Consider the following 23210-nt stretch of genomic DNA (forward strand, 5'->3'; position numbering starts at 1 on the left):
TTCCTTTGTCTTTCTTTCATCTTCTTCTCTCTTTCCTCTCTCTCCCTCTTTCTTTCCTCTCTCCCTCTTTCTTTCCTCTCTCTCCCTCTTTCTTTCTTTCCTCTCTCTTTCTTTCCTCCCTCTTTCTTTCTTTCCTCTCCTTCTCTCTTTCTTTCTTCTCTCCCTCTCTCTAGTTATCAGGCAGTTCAATCTCCCTGTGATTGACAGGCCTGCATCGATCAGTCAAAAAGGGCACGGAGTGGTGGCACAGTTTCTCTCTTTTTCTCTCTCTCTGTCTCTCTCTCTTTCTCTGTCCCTGGCTCTCTCCAGACCCACACACGTCTGTGTTGTGATTGAAACCTAATCACTATCCCTAACACAGATTTGTCCTATGATGACATCACTGATGACGCCTCTGATCACCCGCCTGAAAGTCATTGAGGACGGAGTGTGTGTGTGTGTGTGTGTGTGTGTCTCCTTCATCATGCTCTCTCTCTCCTTTATCATCCTCTCGCTCTATCTTTAGCATTCTCTGAGACGAGAGACACTTATTTGTTGCCGCGATGGAAGAACAGAGTGGGTGGATGACGGAGTTGGAGTTGGAGAGAGAGAGAGAGAAAGAACATGGGATGTGGAATGAGGGAGAGAGAGAGAGACTTGAGAAAGATGTGTACATAATTGTTGCATTATGGATGTACTATAAAGGGGAGGCTAATATTTCACTGTGACCTTTTCATAGAGGGGTCAAAGAAAGGTCACCATGTGGAGTCTGGATATGGAGAGAGGAGGAAAGAGAGAGGGGTTGACATACAGTATGTAGACTAAAAGAAGAGATGGGGGAGAAAAGGGGTGAACATGAGTACATGCAGACAGAAATAGACAGGGAAATAGAGAAAACGACAAAGACAAATGAAGACGCGAGAGAAAGAATGAAAGAGAGAGCCAGCCAGACAGACAGACAGATGGATAGAGAAAGATAGACAGAGAGAGAGAGATATATAGAGAGAGAGAATGATAGAAAGAGAAAGAAAGAGAGAGCCAGACAGACAGACAGATGGATAGAGAAAGATAGACAGAGAGAGAGAGATATATAGAGAGAGAGAATGATAGAAAGAGAAAGAAAGAGAGAGCCAGCCAGACAGACAGACAGATAGATAGAGAAAGATAGAGAGAGAGAGAGAGAGAGAGAGAGAGAGAGAGAGAGAGAGAGAGAGAGAGAGAGATGAAGAGATCCATACCTGGTTGTGGTGTTCGATGCCCATACTGATGGTATTGATGAGGATAGCGATCATAATTCCTCTATTGAAGTACTTGCTCTCCACGATCCCCAATAACTTCAACCTCGTCTCCTCCCACAGCTCCCCACAGCCCCGCCTACATCCCCCAGAAACCTTAGCGGGAGCCCCGTCTTTCACTTCCTCCTTCCCGGCGCCGCATTTGCTGCCCTCCCCGTCCGTCTCCTCCAAAGCTCCTTCCTCCACCTCCAAATTGGCCAGGCTGTCGGCAGGTCCCGCCCCGTCGCTGATTGACAGGGCGACGGTGCAATGAGGGCAGCCGTCGGTGGCGGGGGAGACAGTGAGTGTGATGGAGTCTCCTGGGGAGGCGTGGTCGGGCTTGGTGTGGTGGGGACAGTGGACCGCTGAAAGGGTTCAAATGGGAACATTGGAGATCAATTAAGGGAAAGAAAAAAGGAGCCATTTTCAATTTGACGTCCAACAATTCTCTCTCTCTCTGTACTCGGGTGTTGAATGTCATAACCTTAGAAAATTAGATGGACATCACAAATTCATCTTCTAATGAATCCATTTATTGTTTCCAGTCTGTGTCCTATGAATGTCAAAACCTCCAAAAGATGCAACGATATCACATACTCCCACTCTAACCCCCTCCATCGCTCTCGCTCTCTCTCTCTCTCTCCCCCTCTTCACCACTCGCCCTGTCTGTGCTGCCCTCTCCTCTCCCCACCTTCTCCTCTTCCTCCTCCATTCACGTTTGTCTTCTCTCCTCCTCCTCCTCCTCTGCTTCTCCCTGCTCCTTTCAGCTCCTTGGGCCTCCCCAACAGTCGGTTACAGAGCGCCATGGACCTCCTGTGTATAGAGGCACATTCATGCCAAAACAAATTGAAACATTGAAACATTAACCTCTTGGCGTTCCCCTAGGATAGGGGGCGCTACAGCGATTTTTGACAAAAAATCGTGCCCATTTTAAATGGCCTCCTACTCAAACTCAGAAGCTAGGATATGCATATAATTAATACTTGTGGATAGAAAACACCCTAAAGTTTCTAAAACTGTTTGAATGGTGTCTGTGAGTATAACAGAACTCATATGGCAGTCAAAACCCCGAGACAGATCGAAACAGGAAGTGGAATTCTGAATTGCGAATTCAACTTCATCACGTTGCCTATTAATCACACCGTGAGCTATGGTTCATTGAGCACTTCCTATTGCTTCCACTAGATGTCCCCAGTCTTTACAAAGTGATTTGAGTCTCCTACTGTGAAAACTGACACAATGACACGCTGTGGAACGTGGTCACACGGAGAGGGCCATCACCATTATGACGCCGGTGCCCCTGGTTACCCTCCCCTTTCGAAACGTTTTGAAACACAATGCAATCGTCCCCCTCGAATCTTATTGGAGCTCTCGTTGAAAAAGGCCCTACAGATTTATGTTATACAACGTTTGACATGTTTGAACGAACCTAAATAAGAAAAAAAAGCATTTTGTTGAAAGAGTTTTGGTTCAGCCTTCAGAACGCGCTAACAACAACAAGCTAATGGAACATAAAGGATGAACTTTTTCGAACGAAAATACATTTGTTGTGGACCTGGGATTCCTGGAAGTGCCTAAGGATGAAGATAATCAAAGGTAAGGGATTATTGACAATGGTATACAAGACTAGATTTGATATGCGATTGTTCCAAGATGGCTAGCCTATTGCTATTGCTAGCCTATTGTTCTGAGTATCACATCCCCTTTTATCGCAAAGTGTGATTACCCAGTAAAGTTATTTTTAAATCTGGCATTACAGATGCTTTCAAGAGATATTCATCTATAAATCTTAGAATGACAATATTACATTTTTAAAATGTTTTCGAATAGTAATTTAGTAAATTGTAGCACTGTTTCACCGGATGCATTTGAGGGAAAATAGTTAGTCAACGTTACGTGCCGATGTAAAATGCTGTTTTTATATATAAATATGAACTTTATCGAACAAAAGAATGCATGCATTGTGTAACATGATGTCCTAGGTGTGTCATCTGATGAAGTTTGTAAAAGGTTAGTGCTGCATTTAGCTGTTTTTTGGTTATTTGTGATGCATGTGGTTGGTCGGAAAATGGCTATGTGGCTACTTTTACGATATACTCCTCTAACATAATCTAATGTTTTGCTTTTGCTGTAAAGCCTTTTTGAAATCGGACAACGTGGTTTGATTCATGAGAGGTGTATCTATAAAACGCTATAATTTGAAAAAGAAATGAAACATTTTTTTTTATTAAATTTTGTTACGCTAATGGCGATAGGATTTTTCGCTGGATGTCCGAGGCCGCACAGGGGTTAAAGGGAAAAGCAATGCACCTGCTGAAGGCCAATGTGTTTTTGTTCAATGGTTTTATTTTTGTTTGTTTTATTTCCAAAATGAACATTTTATTTGGGTATTTTCTAGTTATTTCTACTTGACATTCTCATGTTAAGAAGCACATTACATCATATCAAATCAATTACAGAAATAGAAATATTCAAATGTATTTTGGCATGAATGGGCCTCCATACTCCATACCTGCGGGCCTTGCGGAGGACGTGGCAGACCAGCTGGAAGACGGACTCATAGCAGCCTGCTGAGGGCTCAGTCATGCTGGCTAGAGTAGAGGAAGAGTGGGCCTGGGCTCTCTGCTCCTGCATCAGCTGGTGCTCCCGCTGCTTCGTCTCACTGAACTGGGTGGCGATCACCACCAGGCAGAGGTTGATCATGAAGAAAGAACCAATCTTTTGGGCAAACAGGAATATACACAGAGTTAGGGACTCCTTCATGAATAGACATGAAAATACACAGAGTTAGAGCAGGAGTAAGTGACCACAGACAGAGGTTGATCATGAAGAAATAACCAATATGTTGGGCGAGCAAAGATAAACACAGAGTTCGGGACAACCATAATGAAACACAGAGTTAGAGTAGGTGAGGACTGCTTTATTCTCTCTGAACTGAGTGGTGACCAAACAGAGGTTGATCATAACAAAATGATCTATCTGGGGGGGTGGACAACCAAAAAGTTTAAAAACACAGTTAAACCAGGCATCTGAAAGCCATATAAACTTTCAATTCCAACACCAAGAACAGACAAATGAAGGCTGAACTATACAGGGAGTCTGTGTACATGATAGACTGGGGAAAAGGGATGTGTGATTGTTTTAGATAGGTTAAATAGCTGTGTTAGAAGAAGTGGGAACAGGACGTGTGATTGTTTTAGATAGGTTAGATAGCTGTGTTAGAAGAAGTGGGAACAGGACGTGTGATTGTTTTAGATAGGTTAAATAGATGTGTTAGAAGAAGTGGGAACAGGATGTGTGATTGTTTTAGATAGGTTAAATAGCTGTGTTAGAAGAAGTGGGAACAGCACGTGTGATTGTTTTAGATAGGTTAAATAGCTGTGTTAGAAGAAGTGGGAACAGGACGTGTGATTGTTTTAGATAGGTTAAATAGCTGTGTTAGAAGAAGTGGGAACAGGACGTGTGATTGTTTTAGATAGGTTAAATAGCTGTGTTAGAAGAAGTGGGAACAGGACGTGTGATTGTTTTAGATAGGTTAAATAGCTGTGTTAGAAGAAGTGGGAACAGGATGTGTGATTGTTTTAGATAGGTTAAATAGTTGTGTTAGAAGAAGTGAGAACAGGACGTGTGATTGTTTTAGATAGGTTAAATAGCTGTGTTAGAAGAAGTGGGAACAGGACGTGTGATTGTTTTAGATAGGTTAAATAGCTGTGTTAGAAGAAGTGGGAACAGGACGTGTGATTGTTTTAGATAGGTTAAATAGCTGTCTTAGAAGAAGTGGGAACAGGACGTGTGATTGTTTTAGATAAGTTAAATAGCTGTGTTAGAAGAAGTGGGAACAGGACGTGTGATTGTTTTAGATAGGTTAAATAGCTGTGTTAGAAGAAGTGGGAACAGGATGTGTGATTGTTTTAGATAGGTTAAATAGTTGTGTTAGAAGAAGTGAGAACAGGACGTGTGATTGTTTTAGATAGGTTAAATAGCTGTGTTAGAAGAAGTGGGAACAGGACGTGTGATTGTTTTAGATAGGTTAAATAGATGTGTTAGAAGAAGTGGGAACAGCACGTTTGTCAAGTTGGACGACCACAGTAGGACGACTTAGGAAATACTAAGTAGAAAAATCTGTTGCCATCCTGGATAAATAAAAGATGAGAAAGATGACCTTTTAATCTTAGAAAGCCTAAAGAGACATCACAGAGAAATGCTCTGTTGGAAGAGAGAGAGAGAGAGAGAGAAGGAGAAAGGACAGAGTGAGAGCGAAGGAAAAGTTCAGAGAGAGAACATAGAGAGAGAGGGGGGCAGAGAGAAGAGAGAGAGAGAGAGGGAGGGAACATAGAGTGAGAAATAGAGAGAGAGAGGGGAGAGAGAGAGAACATAGAGAGAGAGAGAGAACAAATACAGTAGAGAGAAGAGAAAGAGAGAGGGAGAGAACATAGAGAGAGGACAGAGAGACAGAAAAAGCACATAGATAGAGAGAAGTAGCGAGAAGAGCGAAAGAGAGGCGGAGAAAGAGAGAGCGAGAGAGTGAGTGAGAGAGAGAAAAAGAGAGGAGGATCAGATAGGACTAGGAGGTTATCAGGGTTTGAATCAGTATTGATCTAAGGAGGGAAGCTATAGGATTTTCTCCTCTCTGTTTCTCCTTTCATGATTGGTTTAGCTCTCTGGACCGGTCCTTGTTCAAGCACTCACACTCGTACCTCTCTCATACTCTGCTTTCTCTCTCCACCTCTTCTCACTCTCTCTCTCCCTCTTTCTTTCTCCAACCCCCTCTCTTTATGTTTCCTCTATTCTCTCTCTCTCTCTCTCTCTCTCTCTCTCTCTCTCTCTCTCTCTCTCTCTCAGTCCCTCTCTGTTCTCTCTACGGTTGCAATTGATCTAAACCAGAGCTTTCTGGGGCCGTGGATTCAAATAGTTAGTTTCCATGCCAATTCTGTATGCTCAGGACTGAAATGAAAGTAGGGGGACCCCACAACGATCAGAGAGAGGGGATAACAGATGATCAAATATTGATACAGAAGCTTCGGTGACAACAGGAGTGGAGAGTATGTGTGTAAGTGGAGGCTGTGTGTATTGTAAACACAGTACATGGGTACTTCACAAAAATAGCTCTGTAAGCCTTGGGTACGACTGTGTGTGTATGTTGGTGGGTGTGTACTGTATAGGCCTACTGTGTGTGTATGTTGGTGGGTGTGTACTGTATAGGTCTACTGTGTGTGTATGTTGGTGGGTGTGTACTGTATAGGCCTACTGTGTGTGTGTGTGTTTCTGATTTTCACAGCCATATGATTGTGTTGATGATTGTTCCTTTCAGTGATTGTATCCCCCCCCGTCTGGCTATCTATCTACTCTGATTTACTCCCCTCCCTCTCTCTTTCCCTCTCTTTCTCCCTCTCTCTTTGCCCCCCCCTTCACTCTCTACCTTTTCCTGCAGTCTGTCTCATCTGATTTCCCTCCTCTCCCCATTGGAGTGTAGGAGTGGAGACAAAGCCTTAATGGAAGGGTACTTGTCTGTCTCAGTGTGAAAACGAGAGCGTCTCATCTCCTCAGCATAATAACCTATTGAGACGGAGACGTGTTGCGCAACAGATTAGTGTGAAGATAAGAGCGTCTGCTTTTATTAACTCTGAGACTGAGACGTGTTGTAAAGAGGCTGTAGGAAAGGTACAGGATGTGTGTCATTCACATCCCTGAAAGCATCATTCCAACTACTTGTACTCGATATGTATTAAACACCTTTCTTTGTGTGAAAGCGAGAGCATCATGTTGCATAATAAGCTATGAAAAGACTGCCATGTTGGGTAACAGTGTAAAAGGTATTGGATGCCTATAGGACAAAAGCATCTGCTGAGCATCCAGGCTGTACTTATGTTGTTTACAGGAGATGTGTAAAACGCCTCCATTTATATGTAAACTGTTGAGAGTGAAAACCCCAGCAATGTAGCAGTTCTTGACTCAAACCGTGGGCCTGCCACCTACTACCATACCCCATTCAAAGGCTCTTACATTGTTTTGTCTTGTCCATTCACCCTCTGAATGGCACACATACACAATCCATGTTTCAATTGTCTCAAGGCTTAAAAATCCTTCTTTAACCTGTCTCCTCCTCTTCATCTACACTGATTGAAGTGGATTTAACAAGTGACATCAATCAGGGATCATAGCTTTCACCTGGATTCACCTGGTCAGTCTATGTCATGGAAAGAGCAGGTGTTCATAATGTTTTGTACACTCCGTGTATACAGTATGTACACTGTTGCATGCTAGAAAGTTATCTCGAAATTCTACTTTACTGTACTGAAGACTGTTGAGTGAAGTGAATGAAGGGTTAGCAGATGCTGTTTTACCATATTATAAAATGGGTTGTTTGGATCCGGGATGCTGATTGGTTGGTAGCAGGGAGTTATAGCACCACAATCCCTCATTCTCCGGGTAATGCCTGTTAGCAGTTCCATTAGATTTAGAAATGTCCATTTACTGTCCCACAGCCCAGCCAGTCAATTTGTAAACTTAATCTCCCCCGGGAAAAAAAGCATCAAGACAATATTTCCCCATGCTACTAGCCAAGCATTTGTTTTGGTACAGTACAGCTGTGTGCCTATCAGACCTGTGCAACATGTTGCAGTTTTTTTCTCCACTGTGCCATGCACATGATGAGACTGACAGCTTCTCTGATCCAGGCCAATTCATTTATCAGCATCATTGTAATGGATGTATTCAAAAAATTGGCAATAGAAACGATAGGTAAAACAAACATAAATTCCATAGTTTGCTGTCATTTCAGCTGCTTGATGTGATTGTGTGTTAGCCTAGCTATCCTCCATAGCTATATGATTGACTTGGAGAAGTAATGTTAGCCTAGCTATCCTCCATAACTATATGATTGACTTGGAGAAGTAAAGTTAGCCTAGCTATCCTCCATAACTACATGATTGACTTGGAGAAGTAACGTTAGCCTAGCTATTCTCCATAACTATATTATTGACTTGGAGAAGTAACGTTGGCCTAGCTATCCTCCATAACTATATGATTGACTTGGAGAAGTAACGTTAGCCTAGCTATCCTCCATAGCTATATGATTGACTTGGAGAAGTAACGTTAGCCTTGCTATCCTCCATAACTACATGATTGACTTGGAGAAGTAACGTTAGCCTAGCTATCCTCCATAACTATATGATTGACTTGGAGAAGTAAAGTTAGCCTAGCTATCCTCCATAACTACATGATTGACTTGGAGAAGTAACGTTAGCCTAGCTATTCTCCATAACTATATTATTGACTTGGAGAAGTAACGTTGGCCTAGCTATCCTCCATAACTATATGATTGACTTGGAGAAGTAAAGTTAGCCTAGCTATCCTCCATAGCTATATGATTGACTTGGAGAAGTAACGTTAGCCTTGCTATCCTCCATAACTACATGATTGACTTGGAGAAGTAACGTTAGCCTAGCTATCCTCCATAATTATATTATTGACTTGGAGAAGTAACGTTAGCCTAGCTATTCTCCATAACTATATTATTGACTTGGAGAAGTAACGTTAACCTAGCTATCCTCCATAGCTATATGATTGACTTGGAGAAGTAATGTTAGCCTAGCTATCCTCCATAACTATATGATTGACTTGGAGAAGTAACGTTAGCCTAGCTATCCTCCATAACTACATGATTGACTTGGAGAAGTAACGTTAGCCTAGCTATTCTCCATAACTATATTATTGACTTAGAGAAGTAACGTTAGCCTAGCTATCCTCCATAATTACATGATTGACTTGGAGAAGTAATGTTAGCCTAGCTATCCTCCATAACTATATTATTGACTTGGAGAAGTAACGTTAGCCTAGCTATTCTCCATAACTATATTATTGACTTGGAGAAGTAATGTTAGCCTAGCTATCCCCCATAACTATATGATTGACTTGGAGAAGTAACGTTAGCCTAGCTATCCTCCATAGCTATATGATTGACTGGGAGAAGTAACGTTAGCCTAGCTATCCTCCATAACTATATTATTGACTTGGAGAAGTAACATTAGCCTAGCTATCCTCCATAACTATATTATTGACTTGGAGAAGTAACGTTAGCCTAGCTATCCTCCATAACTATATTATTGACTTGGAGAAGTAACGTTAGCCTAGCTATCCTCCATAACTATATTATTGACTTGGAGAAGTAACATTAGCCTAGCTATCCTCCATAACTATATTATTGACTTGGAGAAGTAACGTTAGCCTAGCTATCCTCCATAACTATATTAATGACTTGGAGAAGTAACGTTAGCCTAGCTATCCTCCATAACTATATTATTGACTTGGAGAAGTAACATTAGCCTAGCTATCCTCCATAACTATATTAATGACTTGGAGAAGTAATGTTAGCCTAGCTATCCTCCATAACTATATTATTGACTTGGAGAAGTAACATTAGCCTAGCTATCCTCCATAACTATATGATTGACTTGGAGAAGTAACGTTAGCCTAGCTATCCTCCATAACTACATGATTGACTTGGAGAAGTAACGTTAGCCTAGCTATTCTCCATAACTATATTATTGACTTAGAGAAGTAACGTTAGCCTAGCTATCCTCCATAATTACATGATTGACTTGGAGAAGTAATGTTAGCCTAGCTATCCTCCATAACTATATTATTGACTTGGAGAAGTAACGTTAGCCTAGCTATTCTCCATAACTATATTATTGACTTGGAGAAGTAATGTTAGCCTAGCTATCCCCCATAACTATATGATTGACTTGGAGAAGTAACGTTAGCCTAGCTATCCTCCATAGCTATATGATTGACTGGGAGAAGTAACGTTAGCCTAGCTATCCTCCATAACTATATTATTGACTTGGAGAAGTAACATTAGCCTAGCTATCCTCCATAACTATATTATTGACTTGGAGAAGTAACGTTAGCCTAGCTATCCTCCATAACTATATTATTGACTTGGAGAAGTAACGTTAGCCTAGCTATCCTCCATAACTATATTATTGACTTGGAGAAGTAACATTAGCCTAGCTATCCTCCATAACTATATTATTGACTTGGAGAAGTAACGTTAGCCTAGCTATCCTCCATAACTATATTAATGACTTGGAGAAGTAACGTTAGCCTAGCTATCCTCCATAACTATATTATTGACTTGGAGAAGTAACATTAGCCTAGCTATCCTCCATAACTATATTAATGACTTGGAGAAGTAATGTTAGCCTAGCTATCCTCCATAACTATATTATTGACTTGGAGAAGTAACGTTAGCCTTGCTATCCTCCATAACTATATGATTGACTTGGAGAAGTAACGTTAGCCTAGCTATCCTCCATAACTACATGATTGACTTGGAGAAGTAACGTTAGCCTAGCTATTCTCCATAACTATATTATTGACTTAGAGAAGTAACGTTAGCCTAGCTATCCTCCATAATTACATGATTGACTTGGAGAAGTAATGTTAGCCTAGCTATCCTCCATAACTATATTATTGACTTGGAGAAGTAACGTTAGCCTAGCTATTCTCCATAACTATATTATTGACTTGGAGAAGTAATGTTAGCCTAGCTATCCCCCATAACTATATGATTGACTTGGAGAAGTAACGTTAGCCTAGCTATCCTCCATAGCTATATGATTGACTGGGAGAAGTAACGTTAGCCTAGCTATCCTCCATAACTATATTATTGACTTGGAGAAGTAACATTAGCCTAGCTATCCTCCATAACTATATTATTGACTTGGAGAAGTAACGTTAGCCTAGCTATCCTCCATAACTATATTATTGACTTGGAGAAGTAACGTTAGCCTAGCTATCCTCCATAACTATATTATTGACTTGGAGAAGTAACATTAGCCTAGCTATCCTCCATAACTATATTATTGACTTGGAGAAGTAACGTTAGCCTAGCTATCCTCCATAACTATATTAATGACTTGGAGAAGTAACGTTAGCCTAGCTATCCTCCATAACTATATTATTGACTTGGAGAAGTAACATTAGCCTAGCTATCCTCCATAACTATATTAATGACTTGGAGAAGTAATGTTAGCCTAGCTATCCTCCATAACTATATTATTGACTTGGAGAAGTAACGTTAGCCTTGCTATCCTCCATAACTATATGATTGACTTGGAGAAGTAACGTTAGCCTAGCTATCCTCCATAACTACATGATTGACTTGGAGAAGTAACGTTAGCCTAGCTATCCTCCATAACTATATTATTGACTTGGAGAAGTAACGTTAGCCTAGCTATCCTCCATAACTATATTAATGACTTGGAGAAGTAATGTTAACCTAGCTATCCTCCATAACTATATTATTGACTTGGAGAAGTAACATTAGCCTAGCTATCCTCCATAACTATATTATTGACTTAGAGAAGTAACGTTAGCCTAGCTATCCTCCATAACTATATTATTGACTTGGAGAAGTAACGTTAGCCTAGCTATCCTCCATAACTATATTAATGACTTGGAGAAGTAATGTTAACCTAGCTATCCTCCATAACTATATTATTGACTTGGAGAAGTAACATTAGCCTAGCTATCCTCCATAACTATATTATTGACTTGGAGAAGTAACATTAGCCTAGCTATCCTCCATAACTATATTATTGACTTGGAGAAGTAACATTAGCCTTGCTATCCTCCATAACTATATTAATGACTTGGAGAGGTAACGTTAGCCTAGCTATCCTCCATAACTATATTATTGACTTGGAGAAGTAACGTTAGCCTAGCTATCCTCCATAACTATATTATTGACTTGGAGAAGTAACATTAGCCTAGCTATCCTCCATAACTATATGATTGACTTGGAGAAGTAACATTAGCCTAGCTATCCTCCATAACTATATGATTGACTTGGAGAAGTAACATTAGCCTAGCTATCCTCCATAACTATATGATTGACTTGGAGAAGTAACATTAGCCTAGCTATCCTCCATAACTATATTATTTGCTTGACCATTAGCTGGTTGTTGCCTAATTATACATGATTTATTAAATCAATATTTATTGATGTTCGTTTTGCATATTTTTAAATGATTTATTTTATAAATATGTATTGATGTTCTTGTCTCTCGTTATCATTGAACCTCTCCTAGCTAGCTAGCTAGCTCCATGCCAATAATTTGTTTAGCGTAGCAATGTGGAATGACTAGAATGAACCACTGGGTTATAAAAAAAATAATAAACGACTAGCCTGTTTAGTTAGCAACTTCAGAACCTAATAACAAACAACTAGCTTTTGCCAGAACTATATTGTCGGTTGGAAGGATGAAATTAAACAAATACAATTATTTAAATACAGTTTTGAATGAAAACCTTTTTTTTTATGTTGGCAACCGTTCTGTTAAAGCAGTAAGGCCCTCGGCCCTAAGAACAGCCTTTAGACAGGAGTTATCACACAATAATCCCCGGGTTCTCATGCGTTGTACGGGTTCTCATGCGTTGTATGGGTTCTCATGCGTTGTATGGGTTCTCATGCGTTGTAGGGGTTCTCATGCGTTGTATGGGTTCTCATGCGTTGAGTGAAGGAAGGGTTAAGGCTCTCTTTGCATGTTAGGAAACCATTTCAATAAAAGAGACATTATGAGAGAGAAAGGAAAATGTGTACAGTCATAGTTGAGAGAGAGAGAGAGACTTTTTGACTTTTTGTCTTTCTTTACTGAAACTTTCTCATTTCATTTAAACCCCCCCCCCCTTAAAAATAAAACACCAAAATATATGTACTGCATACATGTACCATACTCACCTTTCCATCTACCACATGATACAAAACACCATAATATACCCTGTACTGCATACATGTACCATACTCACCTTTCCATCTACCACACGATACAAAACACCATAATATACCCTGTACTGCATACATGTACCATACTCACCTTTCCATCTACCACACGATACAAAACACCATAATATACCCTGTACTACATACATGTACCATACTCACCTTTCCATCTACCACACGATACAAAACACCATAATATACCCTGTACTACATACATGTACCATACTCACCTTTCCATCTACCACACGATACAAACCAACATCACAAACCAACATCACAATACCCAAAACAGTACCCACTCCTACAACCGTATATCCAAAACATCTTCTCCAGCTATACAGACAGCCCCCCAACACACCATATCTCCTGAAACATCTTCTCCAGCTATACAGACAGCCCCCCAAACACACCATATCTCCTGAAACATCTTCTCCAGCTATACAGACAGCCCCCCAACACACCATATCTCCTGAAACATCTTCCCCAGCTATACAGACAGCCCCCCAACACACCATATCTCCTGAAACATCTTCCCCAGCTATACAGACAGCCCCCCAACACACCATATCTCCTGAAACATCTTCCCCAGCTATACAGACAGCCCCCCAACACACCATATCTCCTGAAACATCTTCCCCAGCTATACAGACAGCCCCCAACACACCATATCTCCTGAAACATCTTCCCCAGCTATACAGACAGCTCCCAACACACCATATCTCCTGAAACATCTTCCCCAGCTATACAGACAGCCCCCAACACACCATATCTCCTGAAACATCTTCCCCAGCTATACAGACAGCCCCCCAACACACCATATCTCCTGAAACATCTTCCCCAGCTATACAGACAGCCCCCAACACACCATATCTCCTGAAACATCTTCCCCAGCTATACAGACAGCCCCCCAACACACCATATCTCCTGAAACATCTTCCCCAGCTATACAGACAGCCCCCAACACACCATATCTCCTGAAACATCTTCCCCAGCTATACAGACAGCCCCCAACACACCATATCTCCTGAAACATCTTCCCCAGCTATACAGACAGCCCCCAACACACCATATCTCCTGAAACATCTTCCCCAGCTATACAGACAGCCCCCCAACACACCATATCTCCTGAAACATCTCCCCCAGCTATACAGACAGCCCCTCAACACACCATATCTCCTGAAACATCTCCACACTTTTTATCATTCTATGGTACTCAAACTCAACCCTAAGGTATGTTTAATCCAATTAAACAATAGTAAAGGGTCTGTTATCCCCCCACCTTTGACCCTGTTCCTCTTTGTTAGCCAAATAGACAACTTCGCCTGAGCAAACAGAAAATTCAACAAAACACATTTGGCCTTCTCCTTGCTCGAATACCTGTACCTCATTATAAACACCCCAACAGTAAAAACCTCCCCCAACCTCTCACACAGACATTCCAACATAAACATTAATGGCATTAACCTGGCGCACACAGAAAACACATGAATCACAGTTTCTTTCATTACACAGAAAGGACTCCCCTGCCCGACTCCCGGTTCAACCCGTGCCAACCAGCTGTTAGTGGCCAGGGTTCCATTGAGAACCCTCCACTGGAGGTCCCCTGACCTCTTTGGTACTGGGGGTTTGTTGAGCCCCTCCATCTAAAACCCACCATACTCTCCTCCCCACATACCCCCTGCCACTGATGTGCCTTCACTCCTGTTAGGCTCCTAATGTTCCTAACCTTAACGCAGACGTTGTAGAGGGCTTTACCTCCCACCACTTCAAACTCCCCCAGGCTCGGAGTGTTAAAATCTAACAAGTCCTCCAGACCCCCTTGCCACTCCCCGGTCTCTGCCGTCACCTGCAGTGGCGGAAACATTGGTGGTCCCTCCCCCTTTGGCCACTCAATCACCCCCCTTACCGGCTCAGACAGTGCCTCCTTGACCTCCTCCAGGAATCTCTCCAGCAGCCTAAGAGACGTTATTCCTGTTTGTTGTGCCACAACTTCCGGGGTTTTCCACCCCTCCTCTCTGCGAGCAGACCGGCGGGGGGGTTGAGGACAGCCAGTTTATGCCACAGGGAAGATGCCACCAGGTTGTTGATTATCAGCACCCTCCCTCTATTTGACACTTGGGACAGGAGCCACCTCCACCTGGCCAGTCTTGACACCACTGCCTGTGACAGCCCCTCCCAGTTCTTCCTGACCCACCTCTCCGAGCCCAGGTACACCCCCAACATTTTAAGCCCTTCACAACCCCACTGCAAACCCCCTGGAAGCAGAGGAGGGGCCCTATCCCCCCATGCCCCACATAACAGAGCTTTGCTCTTGCCCCAGTTCACCTTAGCTGAAGAAGCTCCCTCGTACACCTTCAGACTGGTCTCTGGTGCCTGCATATCCTGCCCATCCCTGACCATCACAGAAACATCATCTGTACACGCTGACACTGCTATGCCTGTCACCACATCCATGCCTGTCCAGCACACTCCCTGCAGTGTCCTGCGTAGCAGTCCCAAAAAAGGCTCAATGGCTAGTGTGTATAACCACAAGCAATTAGCCTACCAACCAAATTTGCTCTTTTCATGAACACAACCACAGCTTTGTTCATTCTAGAAGCAGAATGTATAAATTCAGCTCCTACCTGTTCGCCGACCGCGAGCAGAACCTCCTCCACCTTAACTCCATTCTCAGGAACACACCTGAATCCATGCCGTATCGACAGCATCTCCTCCGCGCTAGGCTGAGAAGCCATCGCGCATACCACGCCTTGCAAACCCCAGAAAACTTACTCTGTCCTCTTCCACCCTAACTTTGAAAAAACATGTGGATACCGCTAATACAAATATTGCATTAACCCTCCACCATAGAAAATAAAATGTAAAGAAAAGATCAAGAAAAGTATCAAGAAAGTTAGTTAGGACGGAGCCCCTCACACCAAACACTCAAACTCCCCAAAACTCCCAGCATGCACTGCGAGAGAGAGAGAGAGAGAGAGAGAGAGAGAGAGAAAGAGAGTGATGGGTGTTTGTAGCTTGGAGTCAACGGGTGGCCAGGGGACAAACGGTAAACCAGTATGGAGGTCCAGTTGAACGTATGTGTGTGTGTCTGTGTCTGTGTCTGTGTCTGTGTGTGTGTGTGTGTGTGTGTGTGTGTGTGTGTGTGTGTGTGTGTGTGTGTGTGTGTGTGTGTGTGTGTGTGTGACTGACCAAAATCTACAGATGAATCACCCCCCTTTCATTCTCCAACCGTGACACCACACCAGACAGGCAGTGTGTGTGTGTGTGTGTGTGTGTGTGTGTGTGTGTGTGTGTGTGTGTGTGTGTGTGTGTGTGTGTGTGTGTGTGTGTGTGTGTGTGTGTGTGTGACTGGATGCGAGCCTAATCCCCAGGTGGTCTGAGCATCCAATAATAATCCCTTTCTATTACCGTGCCGATATCATCTACATTTACATTTTAGTCATTTAGCATCTCTGATATGGAACGAGAGAGAGAGAAAGAGAGATAGAAAGAGAGAGAGAGAGAGAGAAAGGGAGAGAGAGAGAGAGAGACAGGAGAAAGGGAGAGAGAGATTTGTAAATGTGTTAGACGGAAATGTGTGTGTGTGTGTGTGTGTATGCATCTGTGCCTGCGTGTGTGTGTGTTTGGATGTGTGCCTGTGTGTCTGTGTGTGTGTTTGGGTGTGTGCCTGTGTGTGTGTTTGGGAGCATGCCTATGTGCGTGCGTGTGTTTGTGTCACGTCCTGACCAGTGAAAAGGGTAATTTTGCCATAGTAGAATGGTCAGGGCGTGGCAGGGGGGTTGTTTTGTGTGTTTTGGGGTTTGTGTGTTTCTAGGGGAATTTGTTCTAGTTTTCTATTTCTATGTTTTGTTTTCCATGTTTGGCCAAGTATGGTTTCCAATCAGAGGCAGGTGTCTTTCGTTGTCTCTGATTGGAGGCTATACTTAGGCAGCCTGTTTTTCCTTTGGGTTTTGTGGGTGGTTATTTTCTGTTTAGTTGTTGTCCCTGACGGAACTGTTGGTCATTTGTTATTTTTGTAAAGTGTATTTCATTAAATAATTAAGAATGAGCACTAGCCACGCTGCGCCTTGGTCAATTCAATACGACGCCTGTGACAGTTTGGGAGCATGCCCGTGTGTGTCTATGTGTGTTTGGGAGCATGCCTGTGTGTGTGTGTGTGTGTTTGGGAGCATGCCTGTGTGTGTGTGTTTGGGTGTGTGCCTGTGTGTGTGTAATATGACTGACTTGTGATCTTGGTGTGCTGCTGCAGGGAGGGGTGTGTTGCCTAGGCAACCAAAGACTTGTTTGCAACAACACCTTGCTTGTTTCAGCAAGTAGCAACAAACTTTCATCATGTTGCTAAGAGTCCATGTTACCACAGAAACTGACTTAACACATGAATGCCCGGCGTCCCGTCTTCAGTCAGCTGTTTGTGCCACACAAACAACATCTTTGTTTTTACAGTTATTTTATTTTCATGACGCTCTTCGCCCATAACCGTCGGTTACACAGTTATACGGTAATTGTGCAAGCCCTACTCGTGTCTGCATACCTGTGTGTGTGTGTGTGTGCATTTGTGTGCATGTGTGTGTATGTTTGTGTGCATTGCGTGTGTGTGTGTGCATTGCGCGTGTGTGTGTGCATTGTGTGTGTGTGCATTGTGTGTGTGTGTGTGCGTGTGTGTGCATTGCGTGTGTGTGTGCATTGCGCGTGTGTGTGTGCATTGTGTGTGCGTGCATTGTGTGTGTGTGTGTGTGTGTGTGTGTGTGTGTGTGTGTGTGTGTGTGTGTGTGTGTGTGTGTGTGTGTGTGTGTGTGTGTGTGTGTGTGTGTGTGTGTGTGTGTGTGTGTGTGCATTGTGTGTGTGTGTGCATATTGTGTGTGTGTGTGTGCATTGCGTGTGTTTGTGTGTACTTACGATGATGAGCAGTATAAAGTAGATGAAGTTGTAGAAGGAGTGAGCATCCATGACATAGTACATGATCTCTACCCAGCCTTCCAGAGTGATCACCTGGAGAGGGACACACACACACACACGCACAAAACACGTCTCTAAGTCAAGGACATTTCACCAAGACGTCTCTAAGTCTCAGACATTTCACCAAGACGAAGCTCAGTTTGTCCTTCTACAGATCAGCCAGATCAGTCACCCTCCTGTTGACCTAGACTAGAGAACATCGTCTGATAACATCCGCTTCCTGATTCATTTCCCCACTAAAAGTCCCATAGAGGAGAGCTCTCTGTCTCTCTGTAATGTAATCAGATAATCAGATAGCAAGCCAATTACAGAGTGTATATCTCACCATCACCTAATCACTGCTGTCAGACACTTCACTACTGCTGGAGGACTACAAGGCATGCAGGCTGTTGTTCCAGGCCAGCATACATTATTCACTTCACTACTGCTGGAGGACTACAAGGCGTGCAGGCTGTTGTTCCAGACCAGCATACATTATTCACTTCACTACTGCTGGAGGACTACAAGGCGTGCAGGCTGTTGTTCCAGACCAGCATACATTATTCACTTCACTACTGCTGGAGGACTACAAGGCATGCAGGCTGTTGTTCCAGACCAGCATACATTATTCACTTCACTACTGCTGGAGGACTACAAGGCATGCAGGCTGTTGTTCCAGACCAGCATACATTATTCACTTCACTACTGCTGGAGGACTACAAGGCGTGCAGGCTGTTGTTCCAGACCAGCATACATTATTCACTTCACTACTGCTGGAGGACTACAAGGCGTGCAGGCTGTTGTTCCAGACCAGCATACATTATTCACTTCACTACTGCTGGAGGACTACAAGGCGTGCAGGCTGTTGTTCCAGACCAGCATAAATTATTCACTTCACTACTGCTGGAGGACTACAAGGCATGCAGGCTGTTGTTCCAGACCAGCATAAATTATTCACTTCACTACTGCTGGAGGACTACAAGACGTGCAGGCTGTTGTTCCAGACCAGCATACATTATTTACTTCATTACAGCAAGTAGATATCTTGTCGTGACCTAATCACTATGGTAACCTCTACTCTATCTTGTTGTGACCTAATCACTATGGTAACCTCTACTCTATCTTGTTGTGACCTAATCACTATGGTAACCTCTACTCTATCTTGACATGACCTAATCACTATGGTAACCTCTACTCTATCTTGTCATGCACTAATCACTATGGTAACCTCTACTCTATCTTGCCGTGACCTAATCACTATGGTAACCTCTACTCTATCTTGTCGTGACCTAATCACTATGGTAACCTCTACTCTATCTTGTCATGACCTAATCACTATGGTAACCTCTACTCTATCTTGTCGTGACCTAATCACTATGGTAACCTCTACTCTATCTTGTCGTGACCTAATCACTATGGTAACCTCTACTCTATCTTGTCGTGACCTAATCACTATGGTAAGCTCTACTCTATCTTGTCGTGACCTAATCACTATGGTAACCTCTACTCTAACTTGTCGTGACCTAATCACTATGGTAACCTCGACTCTATCTTGTCGTGACCTAATCACTATGGTAACCTCTACTCTAACTTGTCGTGACCTAATCACTATGGTAACCCCTTCTCTATCTTGTCGTGACCTAATCACTATGGTAACCTCTACTCTATCTTGTTGTGACCTAATCACTATGGTAACCTCTACTCTATCTTGTCGTGACCTAATCACTATGGTAACCTCTACTCTATCTCGACATACGCCTGACCTATACTTCAGGGGTGGGACAACTCTAGTCTAAGAGGACTGGCACGGTGTGCAGGTGTTTGTTCCAGCCCAGTGCCAACGTGCACTAACACACCTGATTAGACTAACTATGATCTAAAGAAAAGTGAAATCATGCATATCAGTGCTGGGTGGGAACAAATGCTTGCACACTGCAGCCCTCCAGTACAGGGATTTGATCTGGGCTCTACTTTAACCAATACAGCTCCCTGGACAGTGCAATGACATACGATATGACACATTTTAGTCACCTTTCCCCGACCTACATTGACTAACCTGTAGCCCTGCACATTGACTTGGTTCCGGTACCCCCTGTAAATAGCCTTGTTATTGTTATTTTATTTTGTAACTTTTTATAAAACATTTTCTTTACCAAATTTTAGAACTGCATTGTTGGTTAGGGGCTTTTAAGTAAGCATTTCACTGCAAGGTTTGAACCTGTTGTATTCGGCGCATGTGACAAATACAATTTGATTCGATTTGATTTTTACATCAATAGAAAAAGAGAGAGAGAGAGAAAAAGCTAGGTAGGTGTAGAGAGAGACACGCTGTGGTGCATATCTAGCTACATCAGCTCACATAGCTCAACCAATACAAATGAAGAAAAGAAAGTCCAAACCACCCAATCAAAGCCCTACCTGAAAGATGACGATCCAAGCGTAGGCGATATTGTCAAAGTTGATGGCTCCTTTATGTGGGTTGCTGTGGCCCGTGTGACAGCGTGTGTAATACTGGTTCCAGTTGATGCACAGTCCAGGCCCGCTCACTGACCCGTTAACCAGGGGTTCAGGACTCAGCCCCAAACCCTGTCTGTGTGTCACATCGTCCTTGTCCAGGCAGCAGGTGCGTCCTAGTTCTCGGCGGGCCGGGACGTCGGTGCACGCCATGATGCCGTTGTCCTGGGCGAGAGAGCAGATGAAGGGTCGCTCATCATCCTCGTCTGCCATGTAGTATGGGCGAGGCAGGGAGATGTCCTTAGAACTGAGGAGGAGAGAGGGATGGAGAGGAGGAGAGAGGAATAGAGAGGAGGAGAGAGGGATGGAGAGGAGGAGTGACACTGTCTGTGATTTATTTAGAATTCAAGGCAACTTTAACCAGCATGGCTACCACAGCATTCTGCAGCGAAACGGCATCCTATTTGGTTTGCACTTAGTAGGACTATCATTTGTTTTTCAACAGGACAATGACCCAACACACCTCCAGGCTGTGTAAGGGCTATTTGACCAAGAAGGAGAGTGATGTAGTGCTGCATCAGATGACCTGGCCTCCACAATCACCCGACCTCAACCCAATTGAGATGGTTTGGGATGAGCTGGACCGCAGAGTGAAGGAAAAACAGCCAACAAGTGCTCAGCATATGTGGGTACATATGTGATTTGTTTAACACTTTTTTGGTTACTACTTGATTCCATATGTGCTATTTCCTAGTTCTGTTGTCTTCACTATTATTCTACAATGTAGAAAATAGCAAAAATAAAGAAAAATCCTTGAAGGTGTAGGTGTGTCCAAATGTTTGACTGGTACTGTAAGTCAAGCTTAGGAGGGGAAGGACAGGGAGATGACTGTAGAGCTGGAGGAGAGAGGGATAGGGGGAAGGGAGAGGAGGGGAGGGACAGGGAGATGACTGTAGAGCTGGAGGAGAGAGGGATAGGGGGAAGGGAGAGGAGGGGAGGGACAGGGAGATGACTGTAGAGCTGGAGGAGAGAGGGATGGGGTGGGAGAGGGAGATGACTGTAGAGCTGGAGGAGAGAGGGATAGGGGGAAGGGAGAGAAGGGGAGCGACAGGGAGATGACTGTAGAGCTGGAGGAGAGAGGGATGGGGTGGTAGAGGGAGATGACTGTAGAGCTGGAGGAGAGAGGGATAGGGGGAAGGGAGAGGAGGGGAGGGACAGGGAGATGACTGTAGAGCTGGAGGAGAGAGGGATGGGGTGGGAGAGGGAGATGACTGTAGAGCTGGAGGAGAGAGGGATAGGGGGAAGGGAGAGGAGGGGAGGGACAGGGAGATGACTGTAGAGCTGGAGGAGAGAGGGATGGGGTGGGAGAGGGAGATGACTGTAGAGCTGGAGGAGAGAGGGATAGGGGGAAGGGAGAGGAGGGGAGGGACAGGGAGATGACTGTAGAGCTGGAGGAGAGAGGGATGGGGTGGGAGAGGGAGATGACTGTAGAGCTGGAGGAGAGAGGGATAGGGGGAAGGGAGAGAAGGGGAGGGACAGGGAGATGACTGTAGAGCTGGAGGAGAGAGGGATGGGGTGGGAGAGGGAGATGACTGTAGAGCTGGAGGAGAGAGGGATAGGGGGAAGGGAGAGGAGGGGAGCGACAGGGAGATGACTGTAGAGCTGGAGGAGAGAGGGATGGGGTGGGAGAGGGAGATGACTGTAGAGCTGGAGGAGAGAGGGATAGGGGGAAGGGAGAGGAGGGGAGGGACAGGGAGATGACTGTAGAGCTGGAGGAGAGAGGGATGGGGTGGGAGAGGGAGATGACTGTAGAGCTGGAGGAGAGAGGGATAGGGGGGGAAGGGAGAGAAGGGGAGCGACAGGGAGATGACTGTAGAGCTGGAGGAGAGAGGGATGGGGTGGGAGAGGGAGATGACTGTAGAGCTGGAGGAGAGAGGGATAGGGGGAAGGGAGAGGAGGGGAGGGACAGGGAGATGACTGTAGAGCTGGAGGAGAGAGGGATGGGGTGGGAGAGGGAGATGACTGTAGAGCTGGAGGAGAGAGGGATAGGGGGAAGGGAGAGGAGGGGAGGGACAGGGAGATGACTGTAGAGCTGGAGGAGAGAGGGATGGGGGGGGGAGAGGGAGATGACTGTAGAGCTGGAGGAGAGAGGGATAGGGGGGAAGGGAGAGAAGGGGAGCGACAGGGAGATGACTGTAGAGCTGGAGGAGAGAGGGATGGGGTGGGAGAGGGAGATGACTGTAGAGCTGGAGGAGAGAGGGATAGGGGGAAGGGAGAGAAGGGGAGCGACAGGGAGATGACTGTAGAGCTGGAGGAGAGAGGGATAGGGGGAAGGGAGAGGAGGGGAGGGACAGGGAGATGACTGTAGAGCTGGAGGAGAGAGGGATGGGGTGGGAGAGGGAGATGACTGTAGAGCTGGAGGAGAGAGGGATAGGGGGAAGGGAGAGGAGGGAGAGACAGGGAAGATGACTGTAGAGCTGGAGGAGAGAGGGATGGGGTGGGAGAGGGAGATGACTGTAGAGCTGGAGGAGAGAGGGATAGGGGGGAAGGGAGAGAAGGGGAGCGACAGGGAGATGACTGTAGAGCTGGAGGAGAGAGGGATGGGGGGGTGGGAGAGGAGATGACTGTAGAGCTGGAGGAGAGAAGGGATAGGGGGAAGGGAGAGAAGGGGAGCGACAGGGAGATGACTTTAGAGCTGGAGGAGAGAGGGATAGGGGGAAGGGAGAGGAGTGGAGCGACAGGGAGATGACTGTAGAGCTGGAGGAGAGAGGATGGGGTGG

At 44.4% G+C, this 23210-nt stretch overlaps 1 protein-coding gene across 1 annotated transcript in view; it reads right to left on the minus strand.

Moving 5' to 3' along the window:
• The window catches only part of LOC115147878 (voltage-dependent T-type calcium channel subunit alpha-1I-like), a 128494-nt gene that overhangs the window by 75381 nt on the left and 29903 nt on the right, over nt 1–23210 (minus strand). Inside the window, exons 4-8 of the mRNA XM_029690142.1 lie at nt 20395–20737; nt 17938–18030; nt 3766–3971; nt 1945–2066; nt 1218–1618 (exon numbers count right to left, since the gene is read on the minus strand). Coding sequence (XP_029546002.1) covers nt 1218–1618; nt 1945–2066; nt 3766–3971; nt 17938–18030; nt 20395–20737 — 1165 coding nt within the window. The remainder of the gene's footprint in view (nt 1–1217; nt 1619–1944; nt 2067–3765; nt 3972–17937; nt 18031–20394; nt 20738–23210) is intronic.

This window comes from Salmo trutta, chromosome 14 (assembly GCF_901001165.1).
Source record: "Salmo trutta chromosome 14, fSalTru1.1, whole genome shotgun sequence".
Lineage (NCBI taxonomy): Eukaryota > Metazoa > Chordata > Actinopteri > Salmoniformes > Salmonidae > Salmo > Salmo trutta.